This window comes from Stegostoma tigrinum, chromosome 19 (assembly GCF_030684315.1).
Source record: "Stegostoma tigrinum isolate sSteTig4 chromosome 19, sSteTig4.hap1, whole genome shotgun sequence".
NCBI lineage: Eukaryota > Metazoa > Chordata > Chondrichthyes > Orectolobiformes > Stegostomatidae > Stegostoma > Stegostoma tigrinum.
In genome coordinates this window covers 36,591,923-36,610,896 of record NC_081372.1, presented here as the reverse complement: position 1 = coordinate 36,610,896, position 18,974 = coordinate 36,591,923, and the positions used below count along the sequence as shown (strand labels likewise).

Below are 18,974 nucleotides of genomic sequence, written 5' to 3'. Positions count from 1 at the left end.
CCCCGCTAAAATTGTCTTGCTGTATAATGGCCTTCTACAAAATGTAACACAGGTTAAGTGTTGCTTTTCATTTTCATACTGTCAGACAGTAAGTATTTATAGTGCCACAGAATGAATCTTTTCTACATTTAGTTTCTCAGACTGCTTAGATACTGATTATTGTAAGAAGATGCAGATGGAGGAAACATATATGCCCATGAGTGAAAGCAGAAATTGATTTTCAAAACTTTTCCTTGTTCATCTATCAACCCATCCTAACCATCCACTCTTCTTTTTAATTCATATCACCATTAGACTGTTAATTCCAGATTTTTTTTGATTAAATTTAAATTCCACCATCTGCTGTGGCAGGATTCAAACCTTGGTCTCCAAAACATTACCCAAGATGGAGGCAGTGGAATAGTCGCATTCATGCCTGGGCCCTGAGGTTGGGACTCGTCTGCTTCCATCTGCCTTTCTTTTTTTCCCCTCTCTCTTTCTTTCTTTTACTTCTGCTTCTTTGTCTCTTTTCCTTTGTTGACAGCAGTGGGAGCAGTTCCTTCCTTGGGTGGGAGGAGCAGTCTCTTCCTGGGGGAGGGTATGGGTGTCAGCAGGAGCAGGAGTGTTTCCTTCCTGGGGACCAGCGTTGGCCAAAGTGGTTCCTTCTCGTTTCGGGGAGCAGGGAGGTGTCAGCAGCAGCAGGCCTCTTTGCTGAAAAGGTAGTCCCAGGGAGAGGCGGCAGCAGCGGCAACAACGTAAGCCAGAATGAGGCCCCAGCTGCCTCAGTGTGGTGGGCCCAGCGTCAAGTTTGAGCCTAGCTCAGGACCCTTCAGATGACTCGTGGTGATGTCGTCGCTAGACCCAGGATACTGCCAGAGAATGGCAACACAGTTCCAATGGCGGTGGTGCAGCTCCAGGCTATGGCTGAGCCCGGGTACCTGGAGGTGGTGTTTCAGGTCTGGCGGCGTGCAGGGCCTCGGAACAGCTGAGTGTGCGTAGACTTTGTGGCGTTGTTTCTCTGGCGGCGAGGACTCATGGCAGAGGCAGGGGAGTGGCCTGGATTTCTCCTTTTCTTTTGGCTGTTTCTTTTATGTCTTCTTCTGTTTTTAATCCTGTCTTTTGTATCCTTGTGCCAGAGAATGGCGACATTGTACAATTTTCATGGTACTCCTGTATTCCTGTACTTGAGTATACGTGACAATAAAGTCTAAGTTGAAACCTACCTAGGTTTCTGAGTTGACAGTCCAGTGATAATACCATTACGCCGCTGCCTACCGGTAATGAGGTGGAGTCAATGAGTATTTCCTTCTTGTTGTCTGTCATAGTTGATACGTGCACTTGTATCATGCATGGGTCGTGACTAATAATTAACTCTATTCACTTTTTAAAGAAAAGCAGATTTCTGAAATTTCTTATGCTGCCTGCAGAAATGGTGGTTATGCTGCGTGACCAGTGAGCAGTCAAGCCAGAAATGCTCTGAAGAGGCTATAGGCTGTAGGATCTCTACTTGGAAAGAGGAAAGGAAACTTTAGGAAACTTTACATTATTTACACATGCATACCTAGTCTCATTAATTCACAAAAATAGGATTTGGCTGTGAGTTCCCTCAGTTGTCCCAGCATTACCAATGTGGCTTTGTTGGAGATGCCATTTACATGTGCAAACAGGACCTGCCACAATTTTAAGATAATAAAATGTGAGGCTGGATGAACACAGCAGGCCCAGCAGCATCTCAGGAGCACAAAAACTGACGTTTCGGGTCTGGACCCTTCATCAGAGAGGGGGATGGGGTGAGGGTTCTGGAATAAATAGGGAGAGAGGGGTAGGCGGACCGAAGATGGAGAGAAAAGAAGATAGGTGGAGAGGAGAGTATAGGTGGGGAGGTAGGGAGTGGATAGGTCAGTCCAGGGAAGACGGACAGGTCAAGGAGGTGGGATGAGGTTAGTAGGTAGGAGATGGAGGTGCGGCTTGGGGTGGGAGGAAGGGATGGGTAAGAGGAAGAACAGGTTAGGGAGGCAGAGACAGGTTGGACTGGTTTTGGGATGCAGTGGGTGGAGGGGAAGAGCTGGGCTGGTTGTGTGGTGCAGTGGGGGGAGGGGACGAACTGGGCTGGTTTTGGGATGCGGTGGGGGAAGGGGAGATTTTGAAGCTGGTGTAGTCCACATTGATAGCATTGGGCCGCAGGGTTCCCAAGCGGAATATGAGTTGTTGTTCCTGCAACCTTCGGGTGGCATCATTGTGGCAGTGCAGGAGGCCCATGATGGACATGTCATCTAAAGAATGGGAGGGGGAGTGGAAATGATAGGCGACTGGGAGGTGCAGTTGTTTATTGCGAACCGAGCGGAGGTGTTCTGCAAAGCGGTCCCCAATCCTCTGCTTGGTTTCCCCAATGTAGAGGAAGCCACACCGGGTACAATGGATACAGTATACCACATTGGCAGATGTGCAGGTGAACCTCTGCTTAATATGGAAAGTCATCTTGGGGCCTGGGATGGGGGTGAGGGAGGAGGTGTGGGGGCAAGTGTAGCATTTCCTGCGGTTGCAGGGGAAGGTGCCGGGTGTGGAGGGGTTGGAGGGGAGTGTGGAGCGAACAAGGGAGTCACGGAGAGAGTGGTCTCTCCGGAAAGCAGACAGGGGTGGGGATGGAAAAATGTCTTGGGTGGTGGGGTCGGATTGTAGATGGCGGAAGTGTCGGAGGATGATGCGTTCGTTTTATTATCTTGGATTCTCCAGCATCTGCAGTTCCCATTATCCCTGCCACAATTTTAATGATTAAGACAATGAACAGGAACAGCTCTGAGGAAAGTCGTGGCCACAGTGCCAGAACCAAATAGCTGATAATTTGTTGCTGAGTATCTTTGGACGCTGATAATTGTGTTGAGAACGCGCACCTCATTCAGTGTGCCAAGTTTATGCAAATTGGAAGAGTTGCAATTTTTTTTAATGTTTGCAAAAGCAATACGTATGTATCTGTCCAAATCTCAAAAGCTAGCCACAGTCAAATTCATTCCTGATGCTACAAAGTCCTTCTGTTCTCAGGAATTGCTGTGCTGATTTTTGTAATCTTGTAAGTTTTTTTTCTGTTTGTCACATTTTATTCATTTTTCAGTATCTTGGATCTTTTTCTTCATTTTTGACATAACTTAGAAGATTTTTGCGTAATCCTGCAATGTTTTAATGCACTGTATTCTGGAAATACCTTTTGTCTTCAGCGAACTGGACACTGAAACAAATTCCAGATGACTGCGAGAAAGCAGAATGGTGTACCTCACAGTTAAGTTGCACTTTAAAATGTGGCTGTAGTCAGTTGTCAGTTCCAAATTATTATTATTATTATTATTATTCAGTATTGCAAGAGACACTATTTGCTTTTGTCAGAGAATATTTGGTCAATACCCCAGTATAGATAGTCCAGCAGAATAGAATTCTGGATGCTAATTCTGAAAGGTATCTATAGCACCATTTAGCACATTCTGGCTTCAGTTCAGACCTCTGATGTACAGCTTCCTCGTACAGATCTGTCTCATTGAAATAACAATATTGTAACTTGAACTGAGTTTTTTTGAGGAATTCTCAGCTTTAACATATTCATTTAGGATTTGCACAAGATAATTTAGTTACATCAAAGTAACCAATATATGGAAAAGACTGATGGATAGAACAGTGGAAGTGAAAACCTTGATATCATTAATGAACCTATTAGATGTTACAGTGAAGGGACCATAAAATATTCATGGATGAAATTAATTTGGGTAGAAGCAAAGGCCTTTTTCATCCGTAATTATCTTAAGACCAAGTACAATACACTATGGAAATTAGTCTGATTCTGAAATATTGTACAAACTCAAATGGACCCTTGTGATTCTGACTAGCCTTTTGCCAAATGTGTTTCACTTTCCTGTGAGGCATATGATTGATAATAACACCCATCACTGATTCTTGATGTTTGATACCTCTTGTGTGAAATGGTCTTTTGGGATTTACTGGACTGTATAAGTTACATAAATAGCTTTGACCATATCTTGGCTTCTGTGTTTACAGCTGAGAGCACATGCAGTTGACATGAATGGGAACAAGGTGGAAAACCCAATTGACCTTTACATCAATGTTATTGATATGAACGATAACAGACCAGAGTTTGTGAACCATGTGTACAATGGAAGTGTGGCTGAAGGATCAAAACCAGGTAAACTGAGGAATGATTAACCAAACAAAAATCACTGCCATTTGTATGTTCAATGACTATTGACTTAAAAGTTTTAAATTCCATTTGTTAACACTGACTTTTTTTTATCTAAACAGCACAAAATATTAGGCTTTAAGGTCACAGGTGACAGGACCAACTTGAGTTCTTTACCTCAGGTTAACAAATATCAGTAAATGCGCATACCCCTTGCGCCAAGTGGTGATTACAGAGCAATTTTGACAGAAGTTCAAAATAGACAATTACCTCTTCACTCGATCTGAATGTAAGGCACGGGAGACCTTCCTCAAGATATGAAGTACTTGAGAAGAAAGTAAAACTGATGGCCTGTTTATACACTCCATGGCACGCTGAAAAATATTATTTCTGATTTACACTGCTGTAAGCAATACATTTCAAATATTTTATCACAGACTTTCAAAAATATTTCTGACTTTGTTGCACATGATTTCATGCTGTGCTATTATATTTCAGTGTATTTCCAATACAAAAACAAGTTATTTGGCCCAACAGTGCATGCCAGTATTTCTATTCCGCGTGAACTTTCTCCAGCATCCTTTCTGCAAATCCCATCAACGTATGCTTGTATTTACTTCTTCATCATATGCATGCCTAGCTTCCCTTCAATGCAAGTATTTCATTCATCTTGGATATTATTCATCTCAATTAGTCCCTGTGATCATGATTTCTATTTTGGGGGGAAATAAGTATCTCCTGAAACTCCTATTAGATTTTTACATTTTTTTTAATAGGATGTGGGCATCTCTGACTATAGCAGCATTTGCTATCTATCCCAGTTACCCTGGAGAAGATGCTGGTGAGCTATCCTATTGAGCTAACACAGTCCTCACTGTCTAGGGACATTCACAATACTGTTAGAGAGTTCCAGGATTTTGACCCAGCAATACTGAAAGAACAGTGTTATAGTTCCAAGTCATGATCATGCATGGCTTGTTCCCTTGTCCTTCAAGATGTTAGAGGCCACGGATTCAGAAGATGCTATTCAAGGAGCCTTGATGAGTTACTGCAGTGCATCTTGTAGATGAGACACACTATTGCCCCAGTGCATTGATGCTGGAAGGTGTGAATGTTGAAGGTGGTGGATGAGGTGCTGATCAAATGGGCTGTTTTGTCTTAATGTGTGAGTTTGGTTGGAGCTGCACCCATCCTGGAAAATGGGGAATATTCTGTCACAGAGATAATGGGAACTGCAGATGCTGGAGAATCCAAGTTAATAAAGTGTGAAGCTGAATGAACACAGCAGGCCAAGCAGCATCGCAGGAGCACAAAAGGTGACGTTTCGGGCCTAGACCCTTCATCGGTGAGGGTTCTGGAATAAATAGGGAGAGAGGGGGAGGCGGACCGAAGATGGAGAGAAAAGAAGATAGGTGGAGAGGAGAGTATAGGTGGGGAGGTAGGGAGGGGATAGGTCAGTCCAGGGAAGACTGACAGGTCAAGGAGGTGGGATGAGGTTAGTAGGTAGGAGATGGAAGTGCGGCTTGGGGTGGGAGGAAGGGATGGGTGAGAGGAAGAACAGGTTAGGGAGGCAGAGACAGGCTGGACTGGTTTTGCAATGCAGTGGGTGGAGGGGAAGAGCTGGGCTGGTTGTGTGGTGCAGTGGGGGGAGGGGACGTACTGGGCTGGTTTTGGGATGCGGTGGGGAAAGGGGAGATTTTGAAGCTGGTGAAGTCCACATTGATAGCATTGGGCTGCAGGGTTCCCAAGCGGAATATGAGTTGCTGTTCCTGCAACCTTCGGGTGGCATCATTGTGGCACTGCAGGAGGCCCATGATGGACATGTCATCTAAAGAATGGGAGGGGGAGTGAAAATGGTACGCGACTGGGAGGTGCAGTTGTTTACTGCGAACCGAGCAGAGGTGTTCTGCAAAGCGGTCCCCAGGCCTCCGCTTGGTTTCCCCAATGTAGAGGAGGCCACACTGGGTACAATGGATACAGTACACCACATTGGCAGATGTGCAGGTGAACCTCTGCTTAATATGGAATGTCATCTTGGGGCCTGGGATAGGGGTGAGGGAGGAGGTGTGGGGGCAAGTGTAGCATTTACCGCGGTTGCAGGGGAAGGTGCCGGGTGTGGTGGGGTTGGAGGGCAGTGTGGAGCGAACAAGGGAGTCACGGAGAGAGTGGTCTCTCCGGAAAGCAGACAGGGGTGGGGATGGAAAAATGTCTTGGGTGGTGGGGTTGTTTCGCCACGGTAAATTGTCCATAGTCTCCAGGGATATGTAGGTTAGATGGATCAGCCATGGAAAATGCTGAATTACAGGGATAGTAAGGGGCTGGGTCTGGGTGGGATGCTCTTCAGAGAGTCAGAATGGACTCAATGGGCTGATTGGCTTGGTTCCATATTCTAGGGATTCTCTGAAATGTTAATTGTCACTCGTCAGCCCTGGATATTGTCCAGGTCTTGATGCATGTAGCATGGGTAGCTTCAGTATGTGTTTGGTGTCATGAATGGTGTTGAACATTGAGCAATCATCAATGAACATCTCCAGTTCTGAACTTAAAATGGAGGGAAGGTCATTGCTGGAGCACCTGAAGATGGTTTGGCCAAGTGCATGAACCTGGGGAACCTGCAGAGTTGAGATGATTGAGCTCCAACAGCCACAACCATATTCTTTCGTGCTAGGCAGGAGGAGGGGCAGAAATCATGGGCTCAAGTTCTGTCTAGATTCTAAGTCCCACCCTTGGCTCCCGACCAGAGCATGCAGCCTTTCCTCAACATGAACACAGTAGTCCCATTCCTGAGCTGAGCACAGCAATCCCATCCCACGCCAGCACAGTGGCCCCGCTGTGACCCCAGAAAAGTACGCATGTCCCTGATCTGAGCACAACTGCCCTACTTGCAGATGAGCACATGTAGCTCTGCAGAACCCTGGACTCTGGTTAGTGGGTCCTTAGGTTACCTGAGAACCTGGTGCTAGTTAAGACTCCAACTGTTAGTCTATATATCTGTCCCACTCATAAGTAGAAATATTTTTTCCATGTCTATCTTATCAAAACCTTTCATAAATTTTAAAGATCTATTCACTCCTTAGTCTTTGGTTGTTGTCTATCATTTCTGCTTGAGTAATTGATAAAATTTTTGCTCATGATTTTCCTTGACTTTTGCCAGTTTTTGTTCAACATCCAAGCGTGATTCTATCGACCACAGGCCTAAGCATTTTCTTGCTTTGCTGCTGTCTTCCATGACTTTGGAACTGCTACTAATTCCTTTGCAAATAACTAGATATATACTTAATGTGGGGAGAAGGAACCACGTAAGCTAAAGGCTTGAGGCACTTTTGAACAGTGATTAAAACATTGTTTGTAGATTAGTTTTGTTGGAAAGTTTGGAATGAATGATCTATACAAAAATATTGCTTCTTACCTTGGTACAGGGATAAATTGCATTGAAGGACTAATTATAGCTCTGATCCAAATCCTAAACAAATCTCATCAAGAACCATAAATCACGGCATCACATTAGGCAAATCAACATCTAGATTTGCCAAGAGCAGTTTTTTTTTTCCATTTGTTTTATTTAGTGAACAGATTGTGTAGTCAGAAAAATAGGATAAATTAGCTAATAGAAGCAAATGTGTTTTTAATTGTTTAAAATGTACCTTTTGTAGTCGGTTTGAGTGTTAAAATTGCACTGAAGCATTTCATTTGAATGAAAGATATTCATAATTTTGAAATTGAATAGTCATTTTAGTTGTCTTAATAATATGAACTTTATTCTTACTATCTGGAGATTTGATTGGTCTTTGATTCCTGAGAATTGATTCGCCTGCAATTCCTCAGAATTGATTGAACTTTGAATCATGAGATTTGATAGCACTTGGAGTCCACTAAAGAAGCAAATTTCAAAAGATTGAAACCTTCTATTTAAAATTGGTCATTTTCTGACCAATTAAAAGGACATATTTATTTAGTACAGTGAATGTTTTAAGGGTTAAAATTTTGCTCGTAGAAAAAGTTTATGTATTGTAAGTCTAGTTCTCCAAATACATGCTCTCACAAGCATGAACATTATTAATTTGGCACATTTTGACACGATATCCCTTTAGCACTGTGCAGAGTTTCAAGCTTATGTGAAAAGAGATATATAATTAGCTGAATTATTGTACTTTTTTTTGTTATTTTACTCCTGAGTAGTGCTCTCCTTTACTTTGGAATGTTTTCTGGTATGTGGCAAAGATGATCACTTCCCTTGCTGAGAATATTTTGAATCTTGTAGAAAAAAAGGCAGGGAAAATCTATGTTCTAATTGCAGTTTATTTCCTGCTTGAGCTATTACTGAAATTTCTTCTTAATTATTCATGAGTAATTAGTTGCAAACAAAAGCGACTCCCTTTTGGCCTGAACCAGTGAGAAATTAACATTGAGGATGTTAAAAGTGACCATTTTCATGTTGTACAGATTAATTGGTGCTTCCTAAAGCTAGAGAATGCAGAACACATTGTCATCCAAGTTGCACATGGAAGACAACTCAGAAAGAAGCTTTGCATTCATTCTAATTCTGAACATTACATTCTCTCTTATTTCCACTTGTATTTCTCCCAGCATGGTCCTCATTTCTGGTTTGACCGTTCATGATCTCATCTAATAAAATAAGTAAGACCATATTCCCCAACTCCCTTTTTCTTCCTTATTTTCGGCTTCTCTGGACCGAATTCTTCTCAGAGATATGGCAGATAGATATGAAGCCTGGTGACAAATGCAACAAACTTAACAATGTGCCAATCATCACGCTGCCATGTCTAACCTTTCCTTTGACTTAATTGTTTTGTTTCAATAAAGTCATAGAAACAAAGTGAGGTAGAACCTTCTGAAAAATCAAGTCTTCAATTAACAAACACCATCTTGGCTTCTTGAATTGTACACAATTAAGTCAGTTTACATATTGGTAAATCACTAAGCCTTGTCAAATATTTCTATATATTTTCGCTGTGCTGTTTGCTGTTTCCTAAGGAATGTTGTTCCATTGTTGAGTAATACGTGATTTATTAACCAGAAGACTTGCTCATGTTCCAGAGAACATTTTCAGACCTTGATACATTGATGATAATGTACACCTGAGAATGGCACTGTCAATCTAGTGATGTCGTTAGTAATGCTGAAATTTATTCAGATAGAGATGGGGAGTGGAGGAATTCTAAGCAGCAGTGTAAACAGAACGTTTGAATGGCAAGGTCCTGAAAGTGGGGAGTGCACATCAACTAGAAAAGAAAGATAAGGGAAGATAATGATGAAATCTATCCAGTTCATTGATTAACATATAATTCTTCAAGTTTTGCATTGAAACCATTATCCAAGTAACATAAGTAATTTTGATCTGTTGTTTTAAGTTTTTAAAATGGCATCACTTTGTTCATCTAATTTTAAAGTGATCACTTTTTTTAAATTTTAACTATTTATTTTGATGCTTATAGTTACATTGTGCCATGTGACTTAATCATAGAGCTGCCAGTCTTGTCCATCTCTCAGCCAAGTTTCTGTAATAGCTATGATGTCCCAATTCCACATTCTTAAACATGCCCTGAGTTCGTCAGCCTTACCTGTACGACCCCTTGCATTTAGAGCTTCAGAATTAGTACATAATCTGACGTCTCCCTTCTCTTTCTTTTCTAGTTGATGTGCACTCCCCACTTTCAGAACCTTGCCTTTCAAACGTTCTGTTTACACTGCTGCTAAGAATTCCTCCACTCCCCATCTCTATCTGAATAAATTTTCCTTTAATGAATGAGCAAATCTCCCTGATAAGATATTGGTCCTTTTCCAACTGAGGTTAGACCCATCTTTCTTGAACAGGTATTTTCTATCCCAAAAGACATTCCAATTGTCCAAAAACCTGAATCTGAATAATACGCAACTGTTCTGCCATTGATTTATCTCCTTAAATCTTTTGTTCCTTCCCACTATTGAGTTTGGCACTGGGAGTAAACCAGAAATTACTACTTTCAAGGTTCTACATTTTAATCTTCTACCTGACCTCTTAAATTCACGCTGCACTGCTTTAATCTTTTCCCTAAAAACACCATTCCTACCAATGTGTACAATAATTTCTGGCTTCTCAATCTCACTTTTAACAATATGTTTGAAACGTTTAGAGTTGTCCTTAATCCTAGCACCAGGAAAACAGCAAACCATCCTAAATTTACGCTCATTGTGCCAGAATCTCTTGTCCATGCCCCTCATAGGAGAGCCCCCTTAGTAATGAATTTATCTTTATTAAGCAGGATAACTGCATATTTTTAAAGCAGAAGTAGGTAGGTTCATGAATAACCAGAGAAACAAGGTGTGTTAAGAGGAGCAAGAAAAGTAAAATTTAAGTCACATTCAGATTAGCCATGGTCTTATCCAATGGTGGAGCAGACTTGAAGGGCTGAATGACCAACTGCTGTTCCTAATTTGTATGTACATAAAAATTTATGGCTAAAGCTTTAAATTTTCACCTTAAAATCTGCATAAGCAAGATGCTATTGGCAATACATTTTGAGTACGTGTCTTAGCTGCACAGAAAAGAGAGCTCCCACTTTCAAATGTGTCATCAGTGGAAGGTGCTCAGTGGAATCTATTCAATTGGGATAGAGGCAAGACATTGAATGATTCACCTTTGTTACATCCTGTGTACCTATTAATAGTTCTTTCCTGAGAAACAACTGCAGAGGTCTGAGAGCTGGTTGTTAGACCCAGGAGAAAAAAAAAGCTGAAAGCAAGTTGTTTATCATCTTTTTTAGGAAGGCATCAGTTTCCATTAAAGTATGTGTCTTTCAATATTACATGATTATTTGGAATATTAACTCATATTTTAAAACTCAATCTTTATTAACAAATTATCGCACAACAAGAAGGAACTTGACAAATCTCCACACTAACTGAAACATTGACATTTTCTTTCCTGTAAAATATCTTTGGGACTTTAAAGTAGGGTGGGGGTGTGGGTGTGAGAGATGGAGATAAAGCAAGAATCTTGCAATATGTTTACTTAATAAAGACATACAAGATGATCAGAGGATTAAATAGGGTGGACAGTGAGAGCCTTTTTCCTCAGATGGTGATGGCTAACACGAGGGGACATAGCTTTAAACTGAGGCGTGATAGATACAGGGAGAATGTCAGAGGTAGGTTCTTTACTCAGAGTAGTAAGGGCGTGGAATGTCCTGCCTGCAACAGTAGTAGACTCGCCAACTTTGAGGGCATTTAAATGGTCATTGGATAAACATAGAGATGATAATGGAATAGTGTAAGTTAGATGGGCTTCAGATTAGTTTCACAGGTCAGCACAACATTGAGGGCTGAAGGGCCTGTACTACGCTGTTATGCTCTATGCTCTAGAAACAAATGTGATATGTAATCAATTTAACAATGTTTCTAAGAGTGCTGCACAAAATTGTGCATATGTATTGTCAGATTTCATTTGTTTCCACTTTCTTGCTGCTGAATCTAATTGTGATATAAACCCCACTGAAATGCTGGCCAATATCTTTGATTTGGACAGATGTAGCCCCAGTTCTTGTGTCTACACAATCACAGATAAAGAGCTGGCAAAGTCAAAGAAAAGGAGAATGACTGGAATATTATGATCAGTAAGAAGAAGTTGTCTGCGTAATGGTATTTTTTTTTTTCTGTGGATTGATGAGTACTTTGCTTGGAGAGCTTATATTTTGGAGACATATTAGCTAGAGATTAACCAGGAGAGGTTGTTTTTAACAGTTCAGCACTACCCTATTTCATTACCCAAATAGTGAATAGCTGGTGTGGTATCTCTAACATATCCTCCCAAGGAAATAATAACATGGGCTAATGCACTGATGCAACCAGGTACTTAAAATTCATACGAAAATTAAAAGGTTTAAATTTTTGGCCTCACTGATTTGAGTGGAAAGCCAATTATAACTGGAACTAGTTTCATAATTGAATAGTGATTTAAAGGGCTGTGAAATTAATACTTTAGGGCATAGAGTTGTATTTTTGTACTGATTTATATGAAGTAACAAGGTTGAAGTTGTTCAGATTTTTAATAAACATTAGTAATAATTTTGTAGACCAATTCAAATTCCTGACATCCACTTGCACTGGTGTAGCAGTGTATATATGTGAGCAATGGAGAATGAATATGGATCAAAGGATCTCATACTTTGTATTGAAAGAAATAAAATACTGATAATTTGATGCAATTGTCTTTTGCTGTATTCTGTTAATTCAGTCAATAGTCTTTGTTAACGAGTTTTGAGAAGATTTGTAGCTCAGGTTGAGGTTCTGGATGTGAGTTTGCTCGCTGAGCTGGAAGGTTAGTTTTCAGACATTTCGCCACCATTCTAGGTAACATCATCATCAGTGAGCCTCCGACGAAGCACTGGTGTTATGTCCCGCTTTCTATTTATCTGGTTAGGTTTCCTCGGGTTGGTGATGTCATTTCCTGTTCTTTTTCTCAGGGGATGGTAGATTGGCTCCAAGTCAATGTGTTTGTTGATGGAATTCCGGTTGGAATGCCATGCTTCCAGGAATTCTCGTGCATGTCTCTGTTTGGCTTGTCCTAGGATGGATGTGTTGTCCCAATCAAAGTGGTGTCCTTCCTTATCTGTTTGTAAGGATACGAGTGATAGTGGGTCATGTCGTTTTATGGCTAGTTGATGTTCATGTATCCTGGTGGCTAGCTTCCTGCCAGTTTGTCCAATGTAGTGTTTGTCACAGATCTTGCAAGGTATTTTGTAGATGACGTTCGTTTTATTTGTTGTCTGTATAGGACCCACCAACACACTAAAACAGCAGCTAATGAACTTAAAAGACCCTATACAGATAACAAATAAAACGAACGTCATCTACAAAATACCTTGCAAGAACTGTGACAAACACTACATTGAACAAACTGGCAGAAAACTAGCCACCAGGATACATGAACATCAACTAGCCACAAAACGACATGACCCACTATCACTCGTATCCTTACATACAGATAAGGAAGGACACCACTTTGATTGGGACAACACATCCATCCTAGGACAAGCCAAACAGAGACATGCACGAGAATTCCTAGAAGCATGGCATTCCAACCGGAATTCCATCAACAAACACATTGACTTGGAGCCAATCTACCATCCCCTGAGAAAAAGAACAGGAAATGACATCACCAACCCAAGGAAACCTAACCAGATAAATAGAAAGCGGGACATAACACCAGCGCTTCGTCGGAGGCTCACTGATGATGTTACCTAGAATGGTGACGAAACGTCTGAAAACTAACCTTCCAGCTCAGCGAGCAAACTCACATCCAGAGTCTTTGTTAAGTCATCTTGACTCACTATGACTTTTGTGTTCAAATTGTGGCATGCAGAACTGATGATAGATTGGTAAAACAAACATGGAATGCATTATAGTTTTGTAATTCACTTAGGTTAAGGCTTGTTATAGTCCAGAGTTAGGTGTATTTGTAAAAAAGGAAAGACTTGGAATTTTCACTAAAAGGAGTGGGTGGGCAAGGCGGCAGGAGGAGAAGATGACTGGCATATTAGCATCGGTGAGATTCCTACTACCTTCATCCAACAACGCATTTGAATTTCTGGACTGGAACAGAAGCTTAACTTTCCTGCCCTGTGTCTATTACAGGCCTTAAATATTCAAGTGATGACCATTTAATGTCCTCATTCCCCTATCCTTCAGTGACTTCAACTCCAGGGGAAGCAAGAAAATGTTGGCACACCCAGCTAATAAATCAATGTGGGAAGAATGTCAGTTTGACGGGGCTGGGGAGGGATGTTGAGTTTCCATCAATCTTTTTCACTACTTTATGCAAGCCCAAAGACAGGGGATAGTTGCCGTCAGCCACAGCCCGGTTTTCATTTTTGACCCGTGTGGCATTCTAACACCACCAGTTGCAACCTCAGAATCTCTCCTACACAGGCCCTGCCTGTCTTGGAAGTGATTCGCCCTCTGGGAGACCATGAGATGGAATTGCAACAGTTAGGTCCTCTGCTCAGGCATTGCAGAGTTCTGCAGCTGTTGGCCTTTAATTTGCTGGTCACTCCAGTCAGACAGGACTTCCAGCTTCCCGATCTGACTTCTAGCAACAAAATCCACTAACAGCCAATTAGCTGCCTGATTGCAGGAAAATTTGCAGTCTTTCTTACCTCAATCACCAGCTCAGCCTACAAAAGAAGGGGAAATCCCTGACCACGGTTTTAAATAGCATCTTTCATGGCTTCAGGATGTCCAGGAGTACTTTAAAACCCATATAGCGTTTTTGAAGTGTTGTCAGTATTGTGAACAATGCTGTCCTATTTCTGAGTGGTCAACTGAGCCACAGATGACATCCACTAATACTTTCCATAATTCAAATTAAGCTTCTTCACGATGGAACTCTATTAGAGATTTGACCAGTGGCCACTAATCCTCAATTGAATCCTGTACTATGAGAATGCTGTCTGGATTTTTAAAAAAATTGCACCTGAATGATATCTGTATGAACGGTTGTGTTACAGTCTCAAACCTTGGCTTTAATCCATTCTCTGCCCCTGTTCTGTTATGGAGGTTACTGGATACAGTTTTTGTCGCACTCCCAAAAAAAGGGCTTCACACAGTAATCTATTTGCCCTCAGACAATAGCATTTTGAGCTTAAAGCAATGATAAGCGGCTTCTAGATTTTCGATACTGGTATATGAAACAAATACACTGCACAGGTTTTCTTACATTCTACTTTGCACAGCATGTGATTAGAATGAATTTTCTATTTGAGTACAGACCTGAAACATTTCATAAATCTTTGTGACTTCCAATGTGTTTTTGGTGGCTGTATAAAGCACACTGGAGAGAGATGAATTTTAGACCAAATCTATGCTCATTGCCACCTGGAGACCTCCTGAAATACAGAAAAGAGTTTTGTCCTCTAAGTAGTTTTGTGCAGTTACTAGCCATTCATCTTTTGAAATTACTGTTTGTTTTGACTGATTTTATGGCAGAGTCAGGTTGGACGCTAAGGTCTTGTGTTGCAGTTAGCAACAAATAAAATATTAATCTGTAGATTTTCTCCAATGCAAAGTTCACTGAGAATACAGCTAAATTAAATAACGTAATTACCAATTTAGCATGCATTTTCTAGGGTCTGTAAAATTTTAAATGCTTCATGATTAATGTAGTTCATTAAAAATTTCAAATTGCAATGAATGCTATCTAAGTTTATGAGGGAAGATTTTACTGGCACTCATGTACTATTTATTGTTAGGTTCGTATGTCATGACAGTAACTGCCAATGATGCTGATGACCCAACTACAGCCAATGGTATGGTGAGATATCGAATCTTGTCCCAGTCTCCCATCAGCCCATCACCAAATATGTTCACCATCAACAGTGAGAATGGAGATATTGTTACCGTAGCTGCTGGACTTGACCGAGAGGTGAGCTCTTTGGTTTTATTTCTTCTTTGAACGTTAAACCATTTCAACATTGTGGTCTGATTACTCATTTAGATTGAATATTTTTGGTATTCTTGTGTTCTGCCTTTGACTTTGAAGACTAGAATGTGAATTTATTCCAGAGTATCAGAACGAAAATATTTCTCATTCCATTAATGTTACGGCATCTCATTTCTCCGGCAATAAGCCCATACAACAAAACTATCCAATAATCAAGATTTAATTTGCCATCAACACACCAAAGAATTGGAGCTGAGTGGGAGGTAAGTAATAGGACAATCAGCAAATATTGTGAATCCACAAAATTCCAGGCTATTAACATTCTATAGTATTTCACTGTTGCAGATCAATTACTTTATTAGTTTAAATACATTTTACTTAAAGTGTAGGTTTGATTTCACACAATATATCCTATTGGTCTGGACATGGTAAAGATTTCCACATTCTGTGGATCTATTTTAATTAAAGAAATGCAACAGCAAAAATATTCCTTCAAAATAGGAGTTCCCATTCTCTCTAGAATAGCATTTAGCTATCACAACATGTTAGTCAAAACATGAATGAGGAATGGAGTCATGCCAGCAGAAATACTTTGATGAAGGTTATGTTTTCAGTCTTTGATATATACAAAATTACACAAACTTTCATCAGATTTTTTTGAGATGGAAAATTTAAACAGGATGATTCAAGCAAATCCTCTGAGAAGAAAAAAAGACCAAATGATTCTACCATAAACTCGCAAATTTTGTGACTTAGGAATGTAGTTTGAATATAGTATGAGCAATAATTTCCCTTGTGACCATCAATGGAAAAATTACTTTTACTCTGTTGCACCATTTATGATTTTTTAATGTGATCTATAATTTTCAACGCTAACTGTGCTGAAAGAAAAGCAGGAAGTACTCATAACTTGCCAGAAGTGATCAATTGAATTGCTCAAGGAGTACGTTTCCCACTTTGGGACATTCATTGAACGTGAGTGCAAGCTTTGCTGTAACTGAATCCTGGACAAGCCTTTCTGGATTGCCACTTGCAGCCCAAGTCATAGAATGTATCAATATCCAGAAGACATTGCTTTGAAATTGCCTGAAGTGATTTTACTTCAGAGAGGGTTAGGATTTCCATAATGACAAGGTGGGAAAAGTGGGGGAGATCAGGAGAGACAGGAGATGATCAGGTGGTTGGTGGGAGTAGTGATGGAGAGGAGTAATTGAGACGGTATTACTCGTGAACGTATTACATGATATGGAGGATGGAAAAGTGATTGGATGATGACAGTTGGGAGAAAATTTGGTGATAATTTTTTTTAAAAAATCTCTCACAGGATATGCGAGTTGCTGGCTAGACTAGCATTTGTTGTTCATCTATACTTATCCTCGAGAAGGTAGTGATGAGCTGCTGCCTTTAGCTACTAGTTGTAGAGGAGGACAATGTGAAACAGGCTGGTAGGCTAGAGAAGGTCGATATTAGTAAGGAAGATGTGATATGAATTTTGAGGAAGCTGAAGATAGATAAGTCCCCCGGGCCTGATGGGATTTATCCAAGAATTCTATGGAAAATGAGGAAAGAGATCACAGGGCCTTTGGCGACATTCTTTTCGTCCTCACTGACCAAGGGTGTAGTGCCAGAAGACTGGAGAGAGGCAAACGTCATTCCCTTGTTCAAAAAAAGGAATAGGGATAACCCCAGAAATTACAGGTCAGTTCGTCTTACATCAGAGGTGGGCAAATTATTGGAAACCGCTCTGAGAGATAGGATTTATCAGCACTTGGAAAAGCACAGTTTGATTCGTGACAGTCAACATTGATTTGTGAGGGATAGATCATGCCTCACAAACCTTATTGAATTCTTTGAAGAGGTGACGAAATACATGGATGAAGGTAGAGCAGTGGATGTGGTATACATGGATTTAAGTAAGGCATTTGATAAAGGTTCCCCATGGTAGGCTCAGGCAGCAGGTAAGGAGGCATGGGATAGGGGAAATGTGGCAGATTGGATTCAGAATTGCCTGACCCTTAGAAGACAAAGGGTGGTAGTGAATGGAAAATATTTAACATGGTGCTCATGTGGGATGAGTGGTGTACCACAAGGATCTGTCCTTGGTCCTTTTCTATTTGTGATTTTTGTAAATGATTTGGATGAAGGAGTGGAAGGGTGGAGTAGCAAATTCGCAGAAGATACGAAGGTGAGTTGCATTGTGGACAGTGCGGAGGGCTGTTCTAGATTACGAAGGGACATTGATAGGATGCAGAACTGGGCTGAGAAGTGATAGATGGAGTTTAAACCCTGAAAAGTGTGAGGTGATTCATTTTGGAAGGGTTAATGGAAAGATTCTTGGCAGTGTGGAGGAGCAGAGGGATTTTGGGGCTCTTTTTCAGAGATCCCAGTTCCCAGTTCCCACAAAGCTGCCACTCAGGTGGATAGAATTGTTAAGAAGGCACATGGCATGTTAGCTTTCATTAATAGAGGGATCAAGTTCAAGAGCCATGAAGTTATGCTCCAGCTATACAAAAGCCTGGTTCGGCCACATCTAGAGTATTGCGTCCAGTTCGTTGACTCATTACAGGAAGGACGTGGAGGCGTTGGAAAAGGTGCAGAGGAGATGTTGCCGAGAATGGATGGAAGGTCTTACGAGGAAAGGTTGAGAGCACGACGGCTTCTCTCTTGAGAACGACAAAGGATGAGAGGTGACTTGATAGAGGTGTACAAAATGATCAGAGGTACAGATTGAGTAGATAGATAGAAACTGTTTCCTAGGGTGGAGGTAGCTATTATGAGGGGGCATAGTTTTAAAGTGAGTGGAGGAAGATACAGGGGAGACATCAGAGGTAGCTTCTTTACTCAGACAGTGGTTGGGGTGTGGAATGTATTGCTGGAGAGGGTGGACAAAATGCCTCATTAGGGGCATTTAAGTGGCTCTTAGATAGGCATATGGATGATAGTATAAGGTAGGAGTGGAGGTTAGATAGACCTTAGGATTAGGGTAAAAGTTCGGCACAACATAATAGGCCGAAGGGCCTGTACTGTTCTATGTTCTATGTACTACAGCCCATGGGCATCAGGTACACCCATAGTGTTATTATAAAGCAACTACAGGTTTTGAGTCACTCAGAGATAGCAAGAGCTGCAGATGCCGGAGTCAGAGACAACACAGTGTGGAGTTGGAGGAATGCAGAGGCCAGGCAGCATCAGAGGAGCAGGAAAGTTGGCGGTTCAGGTTGGGACCCTTCTTCAGAAATGGGGCGGGGAAAGGGCGCTGGGAAATAAAGAGACAGTTGAGGGGCGGGGCTTGGAAAAGGTAGGTGGGATGGTGATAGGTGAGTGCAGGTAGGCAGTGGTAGGGATTGGTCAGTGCGATGGGTGGGGCAAAAAGAAGAT

At 41.3% G+C, this 18,974-nt stretch overlaps 1 protein-coding gene across 2 annotated transcripts in view; it reads left to right on the top strand.

The window, feature by feature from the left end:
* LOC125461583 (cadherin-4-like) overlaps positions 1 to 18,974 on the top strand; it is a 657,666-nt gene that overhangs the window by 533,119 nt on the left and 105,573 nt on the right. For both annotated transcript variants that reach the window (XM_059652819.1, XM_059652818.1), the window contains 2 exons: positions 4,021 to 4,165; positions 15,406 to 15,578. In XM_059652819.1, the coding sequence (XP_059508802.1) occupies positions 4,021 to 4,165; positions 15,406 to 15,578 (318 nt within the window). The remainder of the gene's footprint in view (positions 1 to 4,020; positions 4,166 to 15,405; positions 15,579 to 18,974) is intronic.